General features: G+C 41.4%; 2 protein-coding genes and 1 long non-coding RNA gene across 17 annotated transcripts in view; 2 read left to right on the top strand and 1 right to left on the bottom strand.

The window, feature by feature from the left end:
- Positions 1–1,892, top strand: part of SLC44A2 (solute carrier family 44 member 2) — a 39,324-nt gene extending 37,432 nt beyond the window's left edge. The window contains exon 25 of the transcript XR_006278312.1: positions 1,798–1,892. The gene's annotated coding sequence lies outside the window, so the exon portion shown is untranslated. The remainder of the gene's footprint in view (positions 1–1,797) is intronic.
- Positions 387–4,915, bottom strand: LOC119845994. 3 transcript variants are annotated; one of them, XR_006278315.1, is made up of 3 exons: positions 4,754–4,915; positions 4,001–4,128; positions 387–3,074 (listed from the first exon to the last, which is right to left on the bottom strand). It is a non-coding gene; the product is annotated as an uncharacterized LOC119845994 (long non-coding RNA). The 3 variants fall into 3 exon arrangements; XR_005289750.2 differs by lacking the exon at positions 4,754–4,915 and having other exon boundaries at positions 387–2,704; positions 2,892–3,074; positions 4,001–4,540; XR_006278314.1 differs by lacking the exon at positions 4,754–4,915 and having other exon boundaries at positions 4,001–4,540.
- ILF3 (interleukin enhancer binding factor 3) lies at positions 4,808–25,926 on the top strand. Of its 13 annotated transcripts, none has more exons than XM_043506358.1 (21): positions 4,933–5,057; positions 6,033–6,243; positions 10,639–10,730; positions 10,814–11,040; positions 11,382–11,562; positions 11,882–12,029; positions 13,354–13,445; positions 13,832–13,927; positions 14,302–14,413; positions 15,137–15,234; positions 15,642–15,753; positions 15,855–15,983; positions 16,266–16,465; positions 16,978–17,148; positions 17,645–17,782; positions 18,011–18,187; positions 18,465–18,621; positions 18,923–18,976; positions 22,747–23,115; positions 24,928–25,065; positions 25,273–25,926. In XM_043506358.1, exons 3-21 carry the CDS (start codon positions 10,728–10,730, stop codon positions 25,404–25,406), a joined length of 2,736 nt encoding a protein of 911 aa, XP_043362293.1. In that variant the 5' UTR covers positions 4,933–5,057; positions 6,033–6,243; positions 10,639–10,727; the 3' UTR covers positions 25,407–25,926. The 13 variants fall into 13 exon arrangements, with proteins under 13 accessions (XP_038234965.1, XP_043362296.1, XP_038234969.1 ...); XM_043506359.1 differs by having other exon boundaries at positions 4,963–5,057; positions 6,171–6,243; XM_038379037.2 differs by lacking the exon at positions 6,033–6,243 and having other exon boundaries at positions 4,808–5,057.

Genomic DNA, 25,926 nt, shown 5'->3' with positions numbered 1-25,926 from the left:
GGCTAAACTTCACCTCTTTGAAAAAGAGCCTGTTACATAGATAATCTGTGTGCTGTGGAGTCTCCAAACCTGGCATCATCTACCTGTCTCCTACTGCTTGGCCTTGCCTGACAGCTAGTAATCCCTTCCATGGGGCTATATATACCAAAAATGTCCACAGAAACTACTTTAAAGGATTTCTTACTCTACCCTTACATAAACTCCTGGTGATTCCTTTAGAATCCCCATCCCATTTTAAAATGTAACCCAGTCCGAACTTTGTATGTCCTGTTACACATCACATATTTACAGTGCCACTTTTTAAAACTAATCATAAAGGTAGGGTGACCAACTGCATTTCTAGGAAATAAAAACCAGCTTTTCCCCTACTTCATCCCCAATTTTTCATTCATGTCACAAAATCCTAGATTTATAGTGCATGATCCTGTGCAGGATTATTACCTGAAAACAAACTATCTGATCAAACGCTATTTACCGGAGATGGGCTGTGGGACAGTAAGCACCAGATACAGGATGTTCAAAAGGACAGATGGTCACCTGGGTAAGGGGGCAGGAGTGGTTATAGAAACAAAACTACAGATTTGATTTACTGGCATCTAATGGAAAATGTTTGCAAAATGTTTTGTGCAAGATTATTCTGCTCATCTATTGCTCTTTTTCATCTCTTCCACAGTCTTTTGTTTTGGTTTTACTGCTAGGGATATTTTCACAAGGACAGGCTCTGTGGATGGTCTATTTCTGCTGCTTGTTTCTCCAGCTCAATTGCTAATTATCTTTCTGATAGAATCATTTTGGTTGCTGTAGAAATAAAGTTCTAAAATAGCAGGTGCCCAGAAGGACCAACAGCAAAGGGGATTTCAGGGCCTTTCTGTTATTAGGATATTTTTCTCATAAGATGGCTCATTTTAAGTCACTATGGAAAGATTTGTATTTTCAGCCATACAAGAGTTGATGAGGAAGCATAGTTCCAGCAGAAACCATTGCTTTGGCTTGGGATGTATTCTGCAGACTCAGTTGTAGTCTAAGTAACTATGAAATTTAAGGAACAGGATGGGGAGGAAGTCCTACTTAAATTCCCTAATGGAATTCAGATTGAATACCAGAAAGCAGCCCTCTCTCTGCCTTCATAGTCTTGATATAATTGTAATGTAGCCTCTTTCCCCTTTTTAAAGATGACAACTACACCTACACTGTACTATAATGAACATGCTTCTTTATTCATCCTGGTGAAGTAGATAAACATTGGAGGGGCCCTGCCTTCTGCAGCAAAGGGACATATCTTCTATTAAGGAGCTGTTCAGAATATTGTTGTTGTCGCTGAATCACTCAGACTGGAAAGACAGTCTAGTACATTTACACATGCACACTGTGTAGCAGGATGCTAATGCCCCAAAATGAACTCCAGTGATTGATTGTTATGCTGTGAGTTGGTGATTCTCTCTATCTCCTTATGGAAGCCTGTTTCTGTTACTCAATTGACTGTGTGATTAGAAGCTTTTTTCTCTACCTACCTAGGCTGCATCTTAAAGCCATAATTGCTCATCTTACCTTTAAGAACAACTGTCTCCGACTGTCTTTAAAATACCCCTTTATGTCCCTGTAAACCACTCATGTTCCACTTCCTTCCCTGGATCCTTCAGGGCTGATCCAGCAATGGTATTTTGCCTGTACAAAGACTGCAGGATTGGCCCCTCTATGTTGTTGTGATAACTGTCCCTTCCTTTGATTTCCCAAAGATGCTCACTCTATGCAGGGAGGCCTTTTATGCAAAATAAAATAAAAACCAACAACCTTGAGTGGGGATGTATGTGTATATTTCCAATGTATATGAGATATTCCATTATATCAATGTTAGCATTCCAACCACAAATAAAGTGCCTACTTGGACTGAAGCTTGGCTTTCTTCCGAATGGATCATTCTGACGTGTGTGGCTAATTCTTAGCTAGATTACACTGTCATGACAAACAGTCTACTGAAATCTCTTCACTACTTTAATTTCTCCTCTTTCTGACAAAGTAGGTGAACAAATCAGCATTGCTGTCATAACAGAGTAATATTCTACCACATGCAGAAGGGTGTTTGACTGAATTCCGCCAAACGTCCAAATTTTCATTGTGGGAAAGGGAGGACACAGCAAGACCAAGGCCTGGACCAGATTAAATACAGCAGAGAGAGAATCAGATTCCTTGGCCTTATCTAAACAGGTCAATTTAGGGAGTTCCTCCACCATTGGTCCAGCACTTATGCTAGCAACACAGGGAGCACTTGTGTGGATGAGCTGCTTTGTGTCTTTACCAATGAGTTGTCCAGACTGCTGAGGTAGATGACAGTGGTAAAAATGCTGTCTAGCAATCTATATATTACACCTTTTATCTAGCTGGCATGGCTAAAAATAGTAAAGATGCAGTGGCATGGGCTGTACAAGCCCACCTGGGATCTTGATTACATTATGTTGCTAGCCTGCACCGAGGCCCATGATGCTACAGTTTTGCTATTATTTTGAGTTGTGCTAGATAGGTTAAAGCTAGTACAGGTATGCCTACCTGAGCTGCAATCACACCTCTGACTGCACCGTAGACATATCCTGAGTCTGGATCAAAGATTGGGACTCCAAGGTTGCTAATAGTCATCAGTGGCTGTTGTTTGTTGACATTTTAAGGAGACATTTGCACTCATCCCAGGAACTTGGGGCTCAAAATCATCCTAAGGAGTTACAAATAAATCTTGGCAAATTTCTAGACACTTCCACAATATTTTCCACAAATAGAGCAACATTTTCTTCTTCCCTTCAGTTAAAGCCTCCCTTTCACTTTGATACTTTGATATAGCAAATGCAAAGAAACCAAACCAAAAATTCTCCTACCATAGCACCAAACTGAAATGCACTTACTACCTTCTTCTCCATATTCGCTACTTTGGTAAAACCTCAGATCTCTTCTCTCAATTGTGCTCCCCAAAGGCTGTTCAGTGGGTCACCCATCCATCCAAAATCAAACAACATTTTCTGCCTCTTCCTTACACTGAAGTGTTCTCAGCAACAGTAGATAGCAGGGTCCTCTTTTGTTGACTGCATCTAAACAATACAATGGATGAAGTAAATTATAAGTGTACGCAGACCAACTAGGATAATCATCTACAGGTGCTGTCTGTCTGCACTCTAAAACTAGCAAGTAATACAACTGTAAGTTATTAGAAATGGCTATGCAGCTACTTCAGCATCTGATGAAGTGGATTCTAACCCACGAAAGCTTATGCCCAAATAAATTTGTTAGTCTCTAAGATGCACAAGGACTCCTTGTTATTTTTTCAGTGTCATGGGCTCTCAAATAAACTGAATTCTTCAGAGAGTAATATCAATGGAACAGCGCACCCAAAGTTTGCTTTAGCAAGGGATGCACTGTTGTAGTTATTATTTATGTGCATTGTCAACTTGCCAACAGTCTGAAACCTTCTCCAAGTGAAATGTACAGATTTTTAAAAGCCACAGTGCACCCAAGCATAATATTGGCTCTTGCTTGGAAATTGACTAGAAATGGCTTGTTTGGCAAGTTCACAAGACTGGCAAAGCAGGGACTTGATCCTGCAATCCTCACATGACTTCAATGGATTGAGTAAGCCATGCAAAACTGGGCATCTGACCACCTTCAGGTCTGAGGCAAAGAGCAGTCACAGACTGCATTTGTTCATGGGAAGACCCTAATCTGTGGGCAGCACTGGAGGAGGATGCTACCACTTCTCCCCTCCTGCCCAAGTCTGACCCTGAAGGATGGAGAATGGTAACAAGACAGGGAGGGGAGAAAGCACTGGAGAAATTGGCAAGTGTTCCCATTTTTCCAGCTTGGAAATAGTTATCCACGCTCAAAGAGGGCAGGGGAGCTGCCATTCGTGTGCCTGAGTCCTGTCAGGTGAGCCTACCTCATTGTACTGAGGGTAAGAGCCTCACACAGGCATGCACACAAATGCAGGGAATGAGAAGATCTGAGCCCTTCCATACCCCACCTCATAACAGGTGTGAGGTGAGCAGCCACCCAGTGATCCTTCCCATGCTCCCTTCATGACAAGATGGACAGCTGTTGCCAGGCTCCCCAAAATCCTTTCTGCTCACATCTCATGCTTCAGGTGGTCACCTGCAGGGGTCAGAAAGAGATTGCCCAACCCCACAACCTATTCTGTATTTGTATTTTGTTTCTCTTCTTCCTCAGAAGCATCAGTGATGGCTACAGCTGGCTGGTTCTTGTTCACATCATGCTCAGAGTCTAACTGCGTGCTATATGCGGATTTGGGAAGAATTTCCCCCCAAGTCAGATTGGCAGAGACCTTTGGGTTTCTTTTGCCTTGCTCTGTGGCTTGGGATGTGGAGTGCTTTCCAGGATCGTCTGGGTATATCTCAATTAATCAGTTTCTTGCCACAGCAAGGGTCTTTGGCAGTGGGGCACCTCACTCCCTCCTATTCTCTTCCTGTGGCACATCACAGTTTAGTCTCCTGAGGGCTGTAATACCCTCAGGGCAGCTGTCCCCCCATACCCCTTTCCCTTCAGAGCAGCCGCCCCCCACGGCCCCCCACATCCCCTTCCCTTCAGGACAGCCTCCCCACACTGCCCCCCACGCCCCTTTCCCCTCAGAGCACCTGCCCCCCTCGCATTCCCTTGCCATCAGGGTGGCCGCCCCACACTGCCCCTCTCCCCATCGATCCCCTCGCGTGGGGGCGGCCGGGGAGTCGTGGGGGGCTAGCCCCGCCCCCTCGCCTCACACCTGCCCCAGTTCCCGCGCGCCGAGCCACCTCCCCCACGTTCTGAGCCCGCAGCGCCGCGCGCGGGGACGCAGATCAGAAGGAGGCGGAGCCTAGCCGGGCGCGCAGGTGACGTCACAGCGCCGTCCCGCGCCGATTGGCGGGGAGCGGACCCGGCGGCCTCCCCACGTGATCCCTCCCTGCCCCCCCGACGGGCCCCCTCCCCCATTCTCCCGCCGGCTCCTCCCCCCGCGCTGCAGTCGGAGCCGAACAGCGCTGCGCACCGCACCGTGTGGGGAGCCGGCGGCGGTGGGCACGGCCCGGCCGGTGAGTGCAGCCTCGGGGAGCCGGGCAGCAGCCGCCCGGGAGCGGGGCCGGGCGAAGTAGGGGCCGCCCCCGGCCTGAGGGACTCCCCGCGCAGAGGCGGAGGGAGGGGGGGCGATGCTGGGCCGCGGGGGTGGGGGGGCGGTGCTGGGCCTACTCCGAGGCCTGGCGGCCCCTTCCTGCGCGGCCTGAAGGCGAGCGGGTGCCTGTCCCCCCCCGGCCTAGCCCGGCCCCCCGCTCCGCTCGCCCCATTGTGCTGTGGAGACAAAATGGCGGCGGATGGCGGTTGGGCCGGGAGTAAAAGCGGGGAGGGGGGGAGAGTGGTACGGCGCGGGCGCACAGGGGGTGCTGCGCGCGCACCTCACTCACCCCCTCGCGCGCTGCCCGGCTTGGGGCGGGGGCTGGCGCGTGCGGGGCCTCGCGGCGGCCGCGGCTCCACGCGCTGCTCGGGGCCGCTTTGTTCTCGCTGCCGCCTTTGCAAATGGCGGCGGCGGCTGCTGCTGCGGCTCGCGTGGGGGGCCCGATCCTTCCTCCCCCTGCGCGGCGCGATGCAGGGATTTCCCCCCCGCCCCCTCCCGCGGTCCCGGGGCCGCCCGCTCCTCCTGCAGAGGGCGGAGCGCCGCGTCCCGGGTTGGCTGTCTCCCCTCCCCCCCGCCAAGCGCACCAGCGGGAGCCCGGGCAGAGAGCCGCGCTCAGTGGGTGGTGGGGGGAACACAGGCCGGTAGCAGGGGCCTGCCCGAGGCGCTCTCTGGTGCGGTAGGAGACACCCACTCCCCGAGGCCTGCATCCTGGCAGTAAGCTGCAGATCTCTGCCGTTCTCAGTGCAGTGAAACACCGCTGTGGGGGAGGGTGAATCAGTCAGAGCACAGGCCCGAAGGGGCATGTAGCAGAGATGGGGACCCAGCCGGATGTTTCCCCTTGAGTTCATCTCACCACAACTTCCCTGGTAGCTGAAATTTCTCCTTCGTTCTACTTCAGATCAGTTTTCAGAGCTGCTGGATTTGTGTGTAATTCAATTTAAAATACGACTCGCAGATTGGTAATGGCATACCTACTGAAAAACCTGGAAATCTCTGCTTTCCATTAACATCCTGCGTCTCTTTACTTTTGAGCCAGGTTTTGTAAATCTTCCCACAAACAGGCTGTTCTGGGACCAAGATGTGAATAACTCAAAAATGTGTCCTGTCCTGTTCGTGAATGAGAACTTGAAAGCGTGCGTAACTGGCTATAAACAAAAATGAAATGGACTACCCAGTCTTATTCAAATTGATGAAGTTTAAAAAAAAGCTGTATAAATGGAGAAATAGAAACTATTTTTTTCCTCATCAACCTAAGATATCACAGAATAGATGGGGTATCTTTATAAAAAACACAAAAAGAAAAGGAGTACTTGTGGCACCCTAGAGACCAAATAAACTTGTTAGTCTCTAAGATGCCACAAGTACTTCTTTTCTTTTTGCAGATACAGATATAACATGGCTGCTACTCTGAAACCTTTATAAAAAACAAAACTTTAAACCTTTAGCATTCTAATTACCCTCTTGCTTTTCACCCACATGAGCCAGTTTGGGCCATTACTTTGAAATGTATGAACCCAATGCTTTATAGCATTGGAATAATTAGTTAAATCATGATTGAAGTGGAAATGATAGGAGGAAGTTTTAGCATAGTAAAGAGCATGATGTGATTTTTGAAGTGTGTGTTACCATTTTTAGTCCTTTTCCCACGTTTTATTGAATGTTAACTTTGTGAAGCATTGTTGGTAGTTCACACACCATAAGTAGAATTAATGTTTTTAACCTATTTTGTGGTTACCTTTCCTGCAAGGTCTGAATCCTATGATGCTGCAGAAACCAAAAATAGCTCTTATTCTCACATTAAAAAGGAGATTTTGTGATCTTAAGTGCATAAATAATATTAGTCTTAGAAAATTGTAAATTTCAGTTTAATCTGCTGTAGCATTTTCTGGATGCATCCTTTACTTTTTTTTTTTTTATTGATATGATTCAGAATTTCTCATCTCACTTGGAGAGGGAACAATACAGATGTCATTAACAAATATCAATGTATGGCTGTCAACACTTATTTACAAAATTAATATTCAGGGTGCAAATAAATATAAAAGTAATTTTTAGTAAATTAAGTAGATATTTGGCTAACAGTAGAGGACATTTTTGAGAATTGGTACGAATACTTTCAGAAGTATTCAGAATCCAAACTCAGGCCTTCGGACAGGGATTAGAGAGGTTAGGACTTGTATGTGTTTCTAACATATGACAAGGTGTGTGGCTATGTCAGAATACCAGCACACCTCTGTATTACAGGATAAGAATGAATCCTGGAATTGTCTGAGACATCTAGGCTTCAGTCCTGCAAACACATACATGCTTATCCTTATTATTGCAGGTAGTCTCATTGAGCTAATGGGATTGCTCACAGTAGGAAAGATTATCATGTTTGTAAATATTTGCAGAATTGCAGCCCTAGCTGTTTCTTTTAATATGCTATCATAAAAGGCTGCATGGTGAAAATTCCCCACTTGCTGTCACAAAGGATTAATGATAGTGGGTTGTCTTCATCATAGGATATTACTTTGTGGGATTGGGGGACTGCCTTTTCCTTCTGTATTGGTACAGCACCTAGCACAATGGGGTCCTGGTCCATGATGAGGATCTAGGCACTATGATAATACAGCTAATAAAACATAGAGAAGCACTGCTTTAGTAAAATACTGAGTGTTTTGCTACTTCATTGCTAGCATTTTTTTCTTCATAGCCCCTCACAATAGTTTATATTTATTTAAGATGTGTCAGGATTAATTGCAAATTAGTATTCTTGAAAAAGTGATATGGCATCCTAAGTATATTGTCAATGCTAAGTATTTTTATAGTACTCATCAGGATGTTTTTGTTTTTACTGTATTCTAAGATGCCTGTTTGCGTGGATCCCAGTGTAATTTAATGTAATAAAAGTTAAAATTTAGTCCCCTTTTTTGTGAAGGTATGTGTTCATTTGCAAACAGCTGAAATTCAAGTTCGTGTATTTGATTCTGATGTGTAAAATACAGTTGAGACACGATTGCTGGGTAAATCTGAGGTAGGTAGGAAATGCCAGACAAGGTTAATATGGATGCATTTAATCTAGTAAAACTAACTAAATTAAACAATTCGACAAAATCTGAATTGAAATTAAGCAGAGCCCAGTAGTGGTGTTGAAGTTAAGGGTCTGCCAGCACTTGTCTCCAACTATAATTTCTGTTGTAAACCTTTACAAATTTATTTCATTAGCTCTGAGGCTTGATAGCTTTTCATCACCTTTTTGAGCTCAGTTAGGATTTCATATTGGAAATGCCATATGCTTATACGTTTTTAGCCAGCACCTAACAGGTAATCTAGTTCCTTGAAGTTATTAGAAAACTAGGAGTTTGGGGTGGGGGTGGGAGGTAAATTGACCTTGTAATGTTTTGCAGAGAGAAATCATGGAGACTTACTAAAGATAAATATTTTCAAACTGATTTTGATTTACTGTCTCTATTCCAATAAACTGTTGGTTCTTTTCATATTCTTATTTCATAGCTTCCTGCATTCTTACTGCTATTTAAAACTAGAAGGGTAAAGCCAGTTTGGTGCTAGATGGTATTTTGGGCTTCATGCCAAAAGTCATCTGCACATCTGAAAATATTCTTGGAAAGGTGTCACCTTTTACAAAGAATAGATATGAATCCTTAGGAGATGAATCTTACTGCCATCTATCTACTATTAAAGAGTGATCCAGTGAAGAAACAAAGGGGTAGAAGTTTGAGTTGATACAGAGTTTAAAACCAGCTATGGCAAAAACCATTGGTTATCAAACTTTTGTACTGGTGACCCCTTTCACATAGCAAACCTTTCTTTATATATTTAACACCATTATAAATGCTGGATGCAAAGTGGGGTTTGGGATGCAGGCTGACAGCTTGCAACCCCCCCATATGATAACCTACTGATCCCCAGTTTGAGAACCCCTGGCATAAAGCGTTTTTGTTCATTTCTAAAGATGACCTCAGAATGGTGATAAGTAGTTCCATGGAGATTCTTGTATACCTGTAGCACAACAATTATGGGAATTATCAAAACACTTGTATTCCTACACAAAAGTTAGCTATCTTAGAGTTTAGTTTGCACAAGTGTATTTCCTCATAGGTAGGCCTGGAAGGATTAGATTTTTATCAATAAACATGGATTTCATTGAACACACAAACTGAAGGGAAACAATGTTAACATTAAAATTTACAAATAGTCAAAGTAAGAAAAATGTTGTTTGAATTATTAGGGTTGGTTATAAGGATATTTACTTTGTATATTTTGACATGTGATGTTGACAATTTGTTTTAATAGTTATAAAGCTTTAATTTTTTGAATCTCAGTGTCTACTGTCATGAAATAATGGTTTGACCCTCCACGTAATTTCCCGCAACCGGTGAAAATTTAAACTGATAAAAATAAAAAATAATGCTTAAAAATAGACTTCAGTATTATCCATCAGAAGTATAAAAAAACCCGAATTCTGCCATGCCTACTCATAACACAAATAGTGAAACAAGGAAAACAAAAAAGTTAAGGCAACGAACATAACCATACTTGCTCATATATCATTATATAGTCAGCCCATTTACTTGTAGGCAGTAGGATGAGGTTGTGGTATGGGAAATAGATTATCGCAAGTGATCACTTAGGCCTGTCTGGGATGAGCAGGCATTGGAGGATCCTTTCTGCTAGGACACCAGGTTGTTCCTTTTGCCATAAAACTGAAGTGGTTAATTAAAAGTTTGCAGTGATTCCATTTTTCATGCTCCACTTCACTAGTGGAAAGTAATTTTGCATTAACTGGGGATTTAGTTTAGTTGCACTTAAAAATTCATGTCTTTAAAATGTAGAGAGAGGCTTGTGTAAGGGGTTTTTTTGGTAAAGAAAATGAGAGCATGTTTTAGGCAGAGGGAGGCTAAATCACTTCCCCAAGGCCACAATGGGTACAGTGTAAAAGGTAGGATTAGAAATCAGGCAGTCTTTTTTGCTCGGACCATTGGACTCTAATAATTAAGTCTTTAGACAACGTGAAACCTCACTCCTTTTTGTGCTCTTGAATTAAACATAGCATAGGGTTGGCATTATACATTTAGGTCTGTAGTTATTTCACATGTTGTACATCTTGGATGTATGGTAATGGTTGTCAGACCTTTATTAAATAGATAGATATATTTGATGTAGCACTTGATGAGCTCTGGAATGTTTTCATCCTTCTCAAAGTAAGAACTTTTAAAGCAATCCATACATGTTAGAATGGTGTCTCTATGGCAAACTTGATTTTGATCATTATTCTGCACTTGGGTTAATGTTCAGCTACTATATCAATGCCTATGGGTATTGGTCTTCAGTGGTAGAATACTCGATCAGCTATAACTGTTCATATGGTCCTAATCTACACAGTTTATACACCCAGTTACTTTGATAACAAATTTGAGTTACAGATATGTACTTACCAAGTAGACAGATGATTTATCAGTCCACCTACAAATCATTGGTAATTATTTTTCTGTTGTTTTTAGATTATAGGAAGCTGTATTGGTGTAGTTCCTTGGAGGAAGAAGTTAGATAAGTACTTTTTGAAAGCTTCAGCAAAGATTCAGAAGCAAAAATGGTAAGACTCTGAAATCTCCAGCTTTCAGAAATAAATATTATTCTTAGTCTATTATTAAATTGCATCAAATTTTGTCTTTTCAGCGACCGATGCGTATTTTTGTGAATGATGACCGCCATGTGATGGCAAAACATTCTGCTGTTTACCCAACTCAGGAAGAGTTGGAGGCAGTTCAGAACATGGTCTCCCATACAGAACGTGCTCTCAAAGCTGTATCTGACTGGATTGATGAACAGGAAAAAGTCAGTGGGGAGCAGCCAGAACCAGAGGCCATGGAAACAGCAGCTGAAGAAGAAAACAAAGAAGGAGGGTAAGTAACATTACTAGTCAACTGTTTTATGGGGACTCTGTCAAGAGCTTCAGTAGTATTTTTTTTCTCTAGACTGATAGTAATGTGCTCTTAAGTGCTTGAAAAGACATTGGTTCTCATTTTCTCCCTAATTCTGACATTCCATAGCCAGAGGAAATAAACATGGAATTCAAGTAATTTTTCCTGTATGTGTGTAGTAGTAGTAGTAGTAGTAGTACTCATTTTGGATCTAAACCTTTACTGCTTTGTCCTGTGAGCTAGGTTAATTTAAGTGTACCTTTAAGTTCACTTCAGGCTTCGACTTTTGTGCTGCCATAACTGCATTTACATATCTTTCACAGGGATCAGAAGGCTGCCGAGCATTTGACTAGGACCCTTCGTGGAGTGATGCGTGTTGGGCTTGTAGCAAAAGGCCTGCTACTGAAGGGAGACTTGGATCTTGAGCTAGTTCTCCTGTGCAAAGAGAAACCCACAACTGGTCTCTTGGACAAAGTAGCTGAGAATCTTGGAGTACAGCTTGCTGTGAGTAAAATCCTTTGATTGTGTATGCTTGTCACAGTGAACACACGCAAGTGAATGGATTAAAGGGACTAGAAGGTTACTGGGATATTTATTAGGCTTCTTACTAAGACAGAATGGGGAAATGTGGTTAATGTCTTTACAGAACCACCTTGTAAAGTAGGTGGATGTCATTTGCCGCAAATAAACTAAACTGAAAAGTAAGTTATAGCATCCGTATGAGACTTGTTAATACTTCTTAAGGGAAAGGGCAGTGCTGTGCACTTGGAAGGAACGCATAAATCCAAGAGAATTTCTAAATGGTAAAATTATTATATTGTAGACTATTACTGAAGATAAATATGAAATAATCCAGTCTGTGAGTGAAGCTGCAATTATCATTAAGAACACACAGGAGCCTCCATTGACGCTGACCATTCACTTGACATCCCCTGTTGTGAGAGAAGAAATGGAAAAACTGTTAGCTGGAGGTATGGAAGACTGAAAACGGCTAACAGTCAGTCTGGGAACTTACGTTGTCTGTTGCTAATCACTGATAAAATGTGCTATTCAATTTTAGCTGAGGTAGTCCAAGCTGTTTGAGACAGAAATATTTCATGCAGACAAATTCAATTTCCAGATTGTAATACTACAAGAGACCATGGATATTGATAATTAGAAACAGACTCCTAAAATTGAGTAGCACCTTTCAAGTGGTATTTCACTTTTCTTACTTGGGCCTTTAGTTCACTAATATGTAATGTTGTTTAAATCTTTTTTTTATACCTAGCCATGTTAAAGGCCCACACAAATGACATCAAATGTAAGCTTGTACCTTAAAAAAAAAAAATATTGAAGGCTTCTTGTAAATGACTTTTGCATGTACATAAAATTGGATATGTTATATAAAATGGTTTGTGTTGCAGCAAAAATGATAGGTGCACCGTTGGGTCTCTTTGGCTGTTTTATCAGCTAAAGTTCAGAATTCCAGGACGTGATGCAGAGTTTTGGATAAAGTTAGGCGCCATCCATGATCTTATTCAAACTTACTCTTTGGAATAAGACGTAAAAAATATTTTCACTTGAAAAATCTCTTACTATAATCAGTTCTGTATCACAAGCATCACACTATTTGACTCATGAACTTGTATGAATAGCAAGTGTTCGAACTAGCCTTATCTAAAACCCTGGTCTTCAGACACTTCAAAATTATTAACACAAATCTTCAGTTTTGCTGCAGCACAGACTGGAGAATATTTTTGTGCTCTATTGATTGTCTATGGTTCTGATATCTGACTTCGTCTACCAAGCCTTCTAGTTTGTCAATTTTAGGGACGCTGGACCTTTGACCAACAGGACGCACTCTGTCACGGGCCGGGGCCAGGGCAGTCAAGCCTTGTGGGCGGAGGGGGTTCCCTTGGCTTTAGAAAAGCCTTTTCCTCTGCTCTGGATGTAGAGTGAGGGTTAAGTTCAAACTTCCCTTTCTGTTAGGTACCATAGCATTCTACTTTCTGAAGCTTTGTTAAAGCAGTATAGGCTTTCTGTCCCCTCCTACACAGAATTCCTCTTTTCCCCCCCATAGTATAGGAGTTAGCCTATTCCCTGTTACATTAATCTCCCCCTCTCTGCAGTGTGAAGTTCCAGTTAAGGGTAATAAAGTGAAGTGTACTGCAGGCTATCCTTTCAGGTAAAGGGTATAGAACGAGATCTTTTGGGAGCCTCCGCTGCCCTTTAGGAAGCTGCCTCATCCCCTCTCCACCTGACAGAACCCCCTTGGTCAAACTGTGCCTGTCTTCTTATTCCATCCACGAATAGAAACGCTATCAGTCAACGACACCCCGGACGTTCTGGACAGGCAGAAATGCCTTGCTGCCTTGGCGTCACTCCGACACGCCAAGTGGTTCCAGGTTTGCATTTTGTTCTTATATTTGTCTTTAAGTAGCCAGTTAAAGTTTACAAATATCTAACTTTATATTAAAGTACTTTAACATTGGACGATAGTTGTGCTGAACTTAGCGTCTGTCAACCATACAGTTGCTAAAGAAGCACTTAAGCGAATTTAATGTTCAAAGAGGAAACTTTTTTTAATGAATAGATGCATAGTTGCTGCTTTGTGTTAAGAGTAATGTCGCTTTTGTACACCGTAATTACTATTACGTTATAAAATTGTAATGATGTAAATATATATTGTTTACCCTTGACAAAGTAGCACTGCAAAAATTAATATTTGTCTGCACATTAATTGGTTTTGGTATTTTTATTGAATATGCCTTTGCTTGATTACTTATTCTAGGCCAGGGCTAATGGTCTGAAATCGTGCGTCATAGTCATCAGGGTGCTGAGAGATCTGTGTACTCGGGTTCCTACTTGGGGACCACTTAGAGGATGGGTAATTCTTTTATTTATTTACTTTATTTATTTTACTGTTTTCGGAATTGTTTGGTTTTATTCTTTAAGTCACTGGAGAGAACTGTTCTTCAGTCTGAAATGCCATTTTCACAAATTGCAATTTCCTTTAATTTGAAGAAATTATTGAGGCATTTTGTTTTTGAAATATACACTTGAAGACTTTCTGTATGATCACATACTTTGGATCTGTAGGCTGAATTTAAAGTAATTTCTAAACTTATGGCAGTTACAGCCCTCTGCTTCTTATATTCACTTTGGCGATTCTTTTGCTTTTGCTTAGGCATTTGTTGTAAAGTTTCCCTAAAACAGTCGTGTGTGCATCTCTCACTTTTTAAAATCTCAAATGTTTTACAGCCTCTGGAGCTGCTGTGTGAAAAATCAATTGGAACAGCTAATAGACCAATGGGAGCTGGTGAGGCCCTGAGAAGAGTACTTGAATGTCTTGCATCAGGAATTGTTATGCCAGGTTAGATGGTTCTCTGCATATATATTTCAAAGCAAGAAATCACATGGGATGCAACTAAAGTTTGGTGCATTATCGTATTGTGTGGTACTTACAAGGCCCCCCTCATTGTCAGGGATGCTCTAGGTCAGTGGTACTCAACCTATTTACCATTGTGGGTCACATATATGGCCCACAGTGTGTTATGTGGGCCGCATTCAATACTACCTGTACGGCCCTGAGGATCTCACATGGGCTGTAGCTCTGTGCTGACTGGGCTGCAAGTGGCCCATGGGCCGCAGGTTAAGAACCACTGGTCTAGGTATACTTGATCCTGCCTCAAGCGCGAGGAGAAGGACAAGATTACCTCTCAGCCCTTCCAGCCCTATATTTCTAAGATTCTGTGTTTGCACAGTTGAGATTTAAAAGTTCATAAAAATATGTAGTGTATATGGGTATTACAGTACCATCGTTTTATCTAGGGCACATGGACCCATGATGATAAGCCCTGCAGTGTGAAGTACCAGATTCTACAAGTGTTAAATTGGTTGTCTTACTTTCTAAGTGGTTTTAACCAACTTCACTTATAATTGTACTTGTAAAATAATCCAGATAAATTTCAAAATGTTGGACGTTGATCGGTGTTACACAGATGAGTGTTGAATGATGCCAAGGGAATACTTAGTTTAGTTTTTTTAGAAACACTAGGATAATTCTCTGCATATCTTCCTTGTTTCCTGCCTTCAGATGGTTCTGGTATTTATGATCCTTGTGAAAAAGAAGCCACTGATGCTATTGGGCATCTAGACAGACAACAAAGGGAAGATATCACACAGAGTGCTCAGGTATAGTTTTGCCTACAGATGTTGCAAAAACTTAATGAGTTCAATTTATGTTGAACTTCCATATTGGTTAATGGTAGTCTAGTAACCTCACTGAGGTTGGTTTTAATTTTTTTAATACCTAGTCATGTAAAAAATGGGTCTCACACTAAAAAAGAAATTTATAGTTTCATCTGCCAGAAGCAAAGTATCAGGTTTTAAGTAGTGACTTACCACTCTGGCCCAGGTTTTGGATTGAACTTAGAATTCTAAGGAGCATCCCATTTAAACTGAGGTGTCTTTTTTGGTGTGTTTTTTGTTGGTTTTTTTTGAGCAGGGGTGGGTAGAAGATTCCTCTTTGAACCTCTGCAGTGAGCAAATATTACTTTAGCAACTTGTGCATCCCATTAACATGTGTTCCATCTTTTTAGCATGCTCTGAGACTTGCTGCTTTTGGCCAGCTTCACAAGGTCTTGGGGATGGATCCCCTGCCTTCCAAGATGCCCAAGAAACCAAAGAACGAAAATCCAGTTGACTACACTGGTAGGTATTGGAATAAACGAATACATTCTCAGTGCCCAGTGCTCTTGCTACTCCGTCACTCAGTAATTGATATATTTAGCTGTCTCTTATAATTTTTACAGTCCAGATTCCCCCCAGTACCACATATGCCATCACCCCAATGAAGCGTCCTATGGAGGAGGATGGAGAGGAGAAGTCTCCCAGCAAAAAGAAAAAGAAGATTCAGAAAAAAGGTATTGAGTTAACCAGAGGTAGGTAACAAGTTGCTGTCTAAGAGCTGTTTTCAGACTAAATGAGGGGCATACTGCAGAAGAAAGTGTTTTCTTTTGGAATGGCTTGTAAATCTGAGTGGCTGGATTTTTATCCTGCTTTTTAAGGCTTTATCTACTGTAAATGATCCTTTCAAATCTGTACTTCTAAACAAGAAGTCCACAGTGGCAGATTGTAACCTCTTATTGTCTGAACTCAGTTGTCAAGTTTGTCTTAAAACAAATGTGCATGTCTAACAAAGAACAAACTGTTTTTCTGTTTAGAGGAAAAAACTGAACCTCCCCAGGCTATGAATGCATTGATGAAATTAAATCAGCTAAAACCTGGTCTCCAGTACAAACTTGTGTCTCAGACTGGTCCGGTTCATGCTCCTATCTTTACTATGTCCGTGGAAGTCGATGGCAGCACGTTTGAGGCATCTGGACCTTCCAAAAAGACAGCCAAATTGCATGTGGCAGTAAAAGTAAGAGCTTTGTCTTCATGTAAACACTTCCCCCCCCCCCCTTCAAATGCCTTTCTCTAAAAAACATTAATATCCAAATAGTTACTCCCTTAAACTTGATCTTCTGGAAGATCATGTTAGAAATCGTACGTGAAGTGTGTAGGCCCTTCTACATTGGGTACAGTTTTGTGTTGAAGTTAAAACACTGAAATAGTAGCAGCCCTTGATGGATTAAGTAAATCACTAGCCAAAAGACTTTACCCTTCTTGTTGCCAATGTTTAAAGGGCCTGCATGGCTTGGGGGAATGGTTATAGCCTCCTGGAAGTTCTAGCATCATCAGTGGGGATGGATGAAGCTTGGGCTAATACTACATTTGGAATGAATGGAGGTAGTTGTAATTTCTGGGACAGGGCCAGTGGATCCACTTCTACACAGCCCCCTCAGCTACTTATCTCACAGTAGGGGTATAAGAGGCATGGAGGATATAGTGTCAGTACTTCTCAATGTCCTGTCTCCCTTCCCGCACCCCCAGGTGTTGCAGGATATGGGTTTACCTACAGGAGTGGAAGGCAAAGAGTCTGGAAAAGGAGATGAATCGGCAGAGGAAACAGAACAGAAACCAGTAGTTGCTCCTCCTCCTCCTGTAGTGGAAACTGTCTCTACACCCAGTGCTGCTTCTCCTCCCTCAGAGCAAACTCCAGAGGTGAGCACAAACTTCTTACATCTTTTGAGACCAAATCTTTCCTCCAACCTTCAGGAGCGCCGTGTTGTGATAAGCTGCTTAAATGATTCTTTCACTCGTGAGTCTGAAACTCTCAAGCACTTTTTAAAAGGAATACTGTCCACTTGATTTTCAGTGGAGTTTTGGTTAAATAATGTGTCCTGAAACTCCTTACAATCGCGTAAAATATTTGAAGATTTTTTCTCTCCTGTTTTAAAGGGGTGTTCTAAGTAAGAAGCACACTGACTATACATAATGCTGACAAATGCAAAATAAAACTGATAAAAATCATTAACTTTTCAGTTACAATAATTATAAGGGTTATAGCTGAAATTTTTATTCCTCAAACTTAACTTTCAATGTAACTTTCCCTTTAAGATGAACATTTTCCTTAATTATAAAAACTGCAGACATACATTGTATAACTCCAAGTCCAACAGCTCTTTGTACCTTTAACAGCACTTCTAATTTATTTTAGAATGTGAAACAACAGGGACCAATCCTGACGAAGCATGGCAAGAATCCAGTGATGGAACTCAATGAGAAGAGGCGCGGTCTAAAATACGAACTGATTTCGGAAACAGGTGGCAGCCATGACAAGCGCTTTGTCATGGAGGTGAGCGACTTTGTAGTGCTCTGTACACAAAGTTACATTTATAGACATTCTTTGCAGCTTTAACTTCCAGCCCTAGTAAAATTTCACTAGTTCATACTAATTTCTGTCTGACACTGTGCATGGAAGTAGCAAGCTATGCCGAAATTTACCAACATAGCAGTGACAAAAGTGACATATTTTGTGTGGATATTACTGATTCATAGCATGGTTATTTAATCTATTTCTAAGGTTGAGGTTGATGGGCAGAAATTTCAAGGAGCTGGCTCAAACAAAAAAGTGGCGAAAGCCTACGCTGCTTTAGCTGCCCTAGAGAAGCTGTTTCCCGATGCTCCAGTTGCTATTGAGCCCAATAAGAAGAAAAGAGCCCCTGTACCTGCAAGGGGAGGACCCAAGTTTGCAGTAAAGGTAGGTACACTTGCTGGTGATTTTAAGTGTGGGTGTGTGTGACCTAAACAATACTACTCAACCCCCCAGAGAGGCAGAGGAGGGGTGATTATTATCCCAGTTTGCCTTTGGAGAAATGGAGATTGATTTACCCCTAGGTTTAGAATTAAGACCAAACACTCAGGTTCGTAGCTCAGTTCTACCTGCATTGGACTTTAGAAACACAAATCCGTTTCAGCTTGGGCACTGAAATGCTGATTTAAAAACAGGGTTGTGTAACAAGGTGTCTCTTCCACAGCAGCATAATCCAGGTTTCGGAATGGGAGGCCCCATGCACAACGAAGTGCCACCTCCTCCAAATCTGCGTGGACGTGGCAGAGGAGGCAACATCAGAGGCCGTGGCAGAGGCAGAGGTGGATTTGGTGGTGGCAATCATGGTGGCTATATGAATGCTGGTGAGTTACCATGAATGTTTCGCTCTACTAACTAGATGTCTGCTGTCGCATGTTAAACTTAAAACATGTAAAGTGAAGTAGCTGTTCACAAGTAGGGTATCTCCGATGGAGTTGATCAGCTTTCTTGGTTTAAGCATATAGGTGGTATCTGTATACAGTTACATAGAGTTTCTACATTACACAAGTTAGATAACTTATACTGTAGCTTATTGGAAGTGAAGTTTGTTTTAATGAGCTTTTCATTCCTTTCATTAACAATAGAAAATGAATATCTTAGAGTAATTGCTTTCCTCCATTCTAGGAGCCGGATACGGAAGCTATGGTTATGGAGGAAATTCTGCAACAGCAGGCTATAGTAAGTGTTAAGGTTTTAATCTTTGAAACACAGCACTCAGTTGGGGTTACTCGAACTCTGGGTTACAACATACAGTGATATACCTGTACCTGAACCATCATAGCATGTTCATTTTAAAATGAGAAATAATGAAAGGGAGCTGAATCATATGTTTAAAACTTAAACTCAAATCCAGGTGACATCAGGTTTCCTCTTCAAATGTGAATATTTTAAATTTCTCTGCTTTAAGCCATGTGAAGCAATCCACCACTCTTGTGAATAAGATTTTCCTGAAAATACACAGCTATTTGTCTTGAGAAGAAGCCTTCATTGGGGGGTGACAGGAGCAGAGAAATCTAAAACATGACTTTCAAATGTGGCGCATTTTGCCATCTTCAAAAGAATTCTAATTTTTTTCTCTGCTCTGTCTCCCCCTTTTGTAGGTGACTTTTTCACAGACTGCTACGGCTATCATGATTTTGGGTCTTCCTAGATCATCTAAAAGTATTGCAAAAAACAGCTTTTTACTCCAATTTTCTCGAACTCCAAAACCCAAAGTGTTCGTGCTGTGTCCCTGTGCTTCACTGGGTTTCTCAACAGTGGCTTTTCACCGCAGCTTGTCTGAAACTATTAGCCTGCAGAACTTAAGACAGTGGCAGTTTTTATTGTGATTTGCCTTTGAACTTGGTCGTAATTTGATGTACACAACGGGGAACTAATTATCCAAGAACGTTTTTGTGCAATTTGCACAAATTTTAAAGTCAGCTCTGTTCAGCATAAAGGCAAAAAGCCCACCTTTGCTTTTTATGGAAAGCATTACTTTATTTTTAAGAAACAAATACTGAAGTTTTAATCTACCTTTGTCTTAATTTACAGCAGGTTTTGTACAAAATTTAAGCCTTTTAATAAACACCAGAACTTGGGTTGATGCCTCTGACAGTAGGGAAGATACTTTCAGCGTTTCTGAATCTAGTACAGCCCAGCTTTTTAAGCATGCAAAATGGTGACTTGTATGTGGAATCATATGTGCTAAATTAATCTTTACATCTTTTGTAATACACTGGTGAATAAATGCTGGAGGGGTGTGACTTATTGTAGCTGCTAGCTAGTATATTGTCAAAGGTATTGTACTGTGCTTCCAATACTGGTACAATAAATATCCAGGCATTAAGGAGTTGATGTAAAAGTGTTTAGTTTTGATGACTTCTTAAAAATGCATGGGTTCATTAGTTACATAAAAATGGGCTTTTTTGATCCAAGTATAAAGGGCCTAAAGCACTTCAATAACTAAAATGTCCAAGGGTTGCAAACCCAGCAGGCTGACTGGCTGCTCAGGCCATCTGATATTCTCTGTAGCTTATGCCTCTTGTAAAATGTACATTGCCCTAAAAGCAGAAGTATTTAATAGCCCGGACAATGAAACTTCATAAGAGTTTGAAGTCTCAGGGAATAAATTGCCTTTTGAGACTCTCTAATATTTAATAAAACATCATGTGTTCGGTCCTTTATTCTTGCTATGATACTTATGTTTCAAAATTGTATTTTGTTTGTCACTGTTCTTTTTAGCTGCAAATCCTGAAGCATTGCATTAATTTAATTTGTGAGGCTCAATAACATTTGAGTTAACTCAATAATTTAAAGTGGTGAAAACAGTAACCTGTCAAACATCAGGTTGCTGAAACCTCCTTGGGCAAAATTTTAAATATTCAGTGTGAACACTTTTTAAAAAAATAATGCATGTCCTATTTTTTTTAGAAAGTTATTGTTTGAGATAATGTCTTTTTATACAAGGGAATAGATATTGTTCTGAATGAGGTGAAAATGCCGTTTTTTTTAAATGAATACATGTTAAAGTAACTTGTGTGTTGGATATTTTTATTCAGTAGTTTTAACTGAACAGGGGTGGAATTCAGGCGTTGAACAATGTTAACTCTTGCTTAGTTAAATATAAAGCGTTCACCTAGAAATGATTGTCCCAAAAGCTGTCTTAACTCTCTTGGGAAAGGCGTCAACTTCCACCATTTACGTTTTCAGCTCAGGTGATGCAAGTTTCTCCCTCACCTCCCATTCAGAAGAAGCTCACTTCTGCATTCTTTCATATATTCTTTTGCTATAACTCTGGATCTCTGTTTGTACCAAAGACTGGAGTTTAGCACCAAGCTACACACTATAGGAATATTTTTTTATTGTGGTATGGTATAACCATGTTATAACTTCTTTTGGGTGGAGAGAAATATTAAAGAACCTTGTTTCTGCCCTATTGAAATGTGGCCTTCTGCCCACAGAAGAAGAGATATGTTATAACATGTTTATTTGCATAGTGTGGAAAGGGCCTTACCCTAATTTGGAGGTGGGGTGAAGTCCATTTAAATGGTTGCTCCAGGAATATTAGAAGTTTTAAACTAGTATGCAAAATAAAGAAAAAAGCTGGATGGTTCCTAGAGCCAGATCTTCTGTACAAACTGCAGTTTTATGTTGGAAATGAGCTCTGATTCGCGTTCCATCATTCAGATGTGCTTTTTAAAGTTTCACAAATGTGGAGCTGTTAAAACAAAGTTTCACAAGTTTACTCCTTGACTTTTTAACCTTACATTCTTCTCTGTTTGAGAAGTATTATGTTCTTATTACACCCCTCCTTTGTTTCTAATGTAGTTTCTCAGTAAAACTCCACCTGTCTCTTAAGCATCACTTAAGCTCCTGGAGCTGTGCGTACTCTACTGTGGACAGTGATGCAGGTTTTTGTCTAGATCCTAGTGGCTGTTGTTTCTTGGTAAATAAGAATCATTACCTTTATTAAAAAATCAAAATGCAACATACCTGCTCTCGTCTTAAGTTATTAAAGTAGGCCAATTATCTAGGGCCTGAACTGAACAATCCTATTAAACTTGAACATGTTTAAATTGGGCAGGAAAGTAGTTACTCAACAGTGCAAGATCCAGTCTGTTAGTGCCACAGGCCAATCAGAAAATAAGTTTCTAGCTGCCAAAAGACTAAGTATAAGGTTATTCCAGTTATTCCTTTTGGGGATCCTCAGCCCTAACACAGGGTTCTGATAACCTTCTGAGTTCATGCTGGTGCCAGAATTTGATGGAGTGAGCACTTTGGTACAGTTGAATAATCTTTGTATAAGGCATCTTTAATTTCAGTCAAATTATTGCTATTCAAACAGCACTTCATGTGGAAAGTGCTCTTTATTTTAGTGATTTGCATGGGTGTTGGCTCTAAGTCCTTGTCACTGGAGTAAGATTCTTCCTGATTTTCATTCCTTTTCTGGTGGAGAATGAGCTTCAGTTATCATTGGTGGCTAGCTTGCCTCCAATGTAATTTGAGGACGAGACCAACTAACTTTGTAGAACATTAAGTAATGATGGTTAGATATTGTAACATGCATTGGAAAAACCACTAGTCACCTTGAACTTAGTTCTAGAATTTGATATAGATTCTTAAAGTTCTACACACATTTAGTTCCTAAGACTTGAAGAGTTGTTTATTGAGCAGTGATAGTAACTGGAAGATCCTATGTCAATGTGTATCGTGATTCCTTATCTACTTAAATGAACAAAATATTACACCTGTTGACCTTGTCTGGAATTACTTAAATCTTTCTTCTTGTGTTGGTCAAAATAGTTCTGGAGTCTAAACTGCTGCTTATATAATGTCAAAACATCATAGTGTGATACAAGGCACACAACCATTTACATTTAATAAGGTATTTTTAAAACAAAATGGTGGAGTGACTGTTTCCTCAAGCCTGTCAGAAACACCCTTTGACTTCCTCTTCCTTTGTTCAGGCCAGTTTTATAGCAATGGTGGTCACTCCGGCAACACAGGAAGTGGTGGAGGTGGTGGTGGCGGCGGGGGCTCCTCTGGCTATGGATCCTACTACCAAGGTGGTGACAACTACAGCTCACCAGTTCCACCCAAACATGCTGGAAAGAAGCAGCAGCATGGAGGACAGCAAAAACCTTCCTATGGGTCAGGGTATCAATCCCACCAAGGCCAGCAACAGCAGTCATACAACCAAAACCAGTACAGCAATTACGGTCCTCCACAAGGCAAACAAAAAGGATATAATCATGGACAAGGCAACTACTCTTCTTACTCTAATTCCTACAACTCCTCTGGCGGAGGATCAGACTACAACTACGAGAGCAAATTCAGTGAGTGGGGGATTGTTTATAAGGACCTAAGTAGATACTTAGGCTTAAAATGCTACATTTAGGGGCCAGATAGAGACTTCCACAGGGATTATGAAGTCTTTTTGGGGTGAGCAGGTGGTACTGCCGTAAACATTAAAATTTTAGTGAGCTTTAGGAGGTGTGATGATGGTACTTCAATGCCATGTTGGCATGAGAGTCCATTATGCGTGTGTTGCTCTGCTGAAACTTCCTTTATTGGTTAAGGAGCAGTGTCGTGGAATCAGGGACATGAATAGGGTTAGAAAGGATCTTCAAGGCCCATAAGCGCTTCTGTCCAGAAATACTGTTTCTTCATGCAAAAACAATGAAGTCCTTGTGGCACCTTAGAGACTAACAAATTTATTTGGGTATAAGCTTGTGCCCAAATAAATTTTAGTCTCTAAGGTGCCACAAGGACTGCTCGTTTGTTTTTGCTGATGCAGACTAACATGGCTACCACTCAAACCTGTTTCTTCATAAAAAGAAAGAGTACTTGTGGCACCTTAGAGACTAAATTATTTCCACCAAATGCATCCGATGAAGTGAGCTGTAGCTCACAAAAGCTTATGCTCAAATAAATTTTAGTCTCTAAGGTGCCACAAGTACTCCTTTTCTTTTTGCGAATACAGACTAACACGGCTGTTACTCTGAAACCTAGAATAATGTAGTTAGTGAAGTTAAACTGTCCCTGTTATACATAGGGCTGGTCTACATTGGAAACTTAAGTCAGCATAGCTACATCTCTCAGCTGTGTGACAAGCTACACCCCTGAGAGAAAGCTAAGCTGACCTAAATCCTCATATAGACGGTGCTAGGTCCATGGAAGAATTCTTCCATGGACGTAGCTACTGCCTCTCAGGGAGGTGGGTTAACTATAGCAATGGGAGAACCCCTCCTATCACTGTAGTGAGTGTCTACACTGAAGAGATTCAGTAGAGCTGCAGCTGTGCCGCTGTAGCATGTTAAGTGGAGACACGGCCTTAGTAGTTTGCTGCCAAATGTAGCAGATACCAATTTGGCCTTTTGACCTGTTAGACTGATCTCTCTCCCATTCTGATGCTACTTTCCATGATCAGTCAGAGCTGTACCAAGGAGAGACTATAGTCTGTTATAGGGTAACTTCTCCACAGCCTGTACAATTGTGCTGCATCTTTGTGGATATTGTCTGCTACGTTACCGCTAATGTGATCAGTTGGGAATTTAGTCGTTAATCACTTTAGAAGAATAAACATTTGATAGTTCTGCTCTTTCCATCACAAATCAAACTGCTTCAGGGCACTTGCGCCAAAAGCCAGCCTGCCTGTTTACATATAACATCCATGTAGTTTTTGGCTAGGCAAGGCTAATTGAGGCTACCCATGTGACTCAGCCAAAAAATTACCCAAGTCCCCACTCTCCACAAAAGGTATTTTTTTTACTTGCATGAGCTGTTCTTCCAGCTGTAGGCCAGACCCCCCAGCCATATGCAATTGTACAGGCTGTGGAGAAGTTACCAATTGTACAGGCCGTTACAGAGTATAGTCTCTCCTTGGTACAACTTTGACTGATCAAGCCACTCCTGCTCTGGCAGCTAAGCCTGTGGCATTTTACCAGCCAAAGGCTGCAGGGGAAAGATTTTCTCTAATTGAACACTTGGCCATAACCCTTACCTTGATGAGTCATAAACTCCTTGGCAGTTTTTGTTACTAACTCAGTTCTATATTAATAGTCTAGATGTTTTTAAGGTGTCCTGGTCTAGGAGCAGAATTACAGACTTCATTGACAGCCTTGCTCAGCGTGTGTTCTCAATTGCAGGTTACGGTGGCGGCAGTGGCCGTGGTGGAGGTGGAGGAAATAACTATGGGTCAGGAGGTGCCTCATACAATACTGGTTCACACAGCGGCTATGGGGGAGGATCTGGGGGAGGAGGGTCGTCTTACCAAGGTAAGCAAGGTCAGTACACAACCCTCTTCGGCTCTCCTTTGTTAAATGTTTTTGTGTATGGTGCGAAGATGCAGTCGCCACTTTTCTGTTTTCTGTGTGCGCTCTGCTGGATGGCAGCCCAGACTGGATAAGTAACAACAATTCTTGTTGTGTACTGTTGTGTTAAAATAGCTCGTCTCAACATGGTTTAGATGAACTCTTCTCTCTCCATTTCAGGTGGATATTCTTCTCAGACTAACTACAGCTCTCCAGGTTCAGGCCAGAATTACAGTGGACCCCCAAGTTCCTACCAAGCTTCCCAAGGCGGTTACGGCAGAAACGATCACAACATGAATTATCAGTACAGATAAACCGACCCTTTCTCCATGGGTGTGAAGTTTTGTTACCTTCCGCACTTGCGCACCCTTTGAATATTCAGTTTTATTGCATCACAGTAAACATGTAAACCCCCGTTTCCATGTTGCAGTGCTCTTTGTGATATCCGTCACTAATGGTCGAGTACCTGTAATTCCATACTTAGCTGTATTTTGGACATCTATGTATTTAATGGTTTGTTAGTTGCCATTACAACTTTGTCTAAATAGAATTTTTGAGTTAATAAAATTTCAGTATCCTTTTTCTATTTAAAATTGTCATTCAAGTGTTAACCCAGTATGGCTTTAAATAGATAAGGGATATGCCATCTGTTAATGCTTTTGTGAAGTGAGTTAAACAAGCTTTCTGTATTTTAATGCTTTAGTGTTTCAGTTTTATAAGTGAAGATTTTATTTTAAAAACCAGTGGGAAAGAGTGGGTTTTGTATGTCTGGATCATTCAGGCAGTACATCTTGATTAAGCTGAATGTAGACAAATAAACACAAACTCTTGATG

This window comes from Dermochelys coriacea, chromosome 20 (assembly GCF_009764565.3).
Source record: "Dermochelys coriacea isolate rDerCor1 chromosome 20, rDerCor1.pri.v4, whole genome shotgun sequence".
NCBI lineage: Eukaryota > Metazoa > Chordata > Testudines > Dermochelyidae > Dermochelys > Dermochelys coriacea.
The sequence above is the reverse complement of the archived record's forward strand: the minus strand, read 5'-3'. Positions and strand labels throughout refer to the sequence as shown.

Excerpts from the sequence above, each read along its gene's own strand:
- ILF3 (XM_038379037.2), top strand. Across the intron at positions 18,188-18,464 it reads GACCCAAGTTTGCAGTAAAG|CAGCATAATCCAGGTTTCGG; the intron begins GTAGGTACACTT and ends TCTCTTCCACAG. Across the intron at positions 18,977-22,746 it reads TTCTGCAACAGCAGGCTATA|GCCAGTTTTATAGCAATGGT; the intron begins GTAAGTGTTAAG and ends TCCTTTGTTCAG.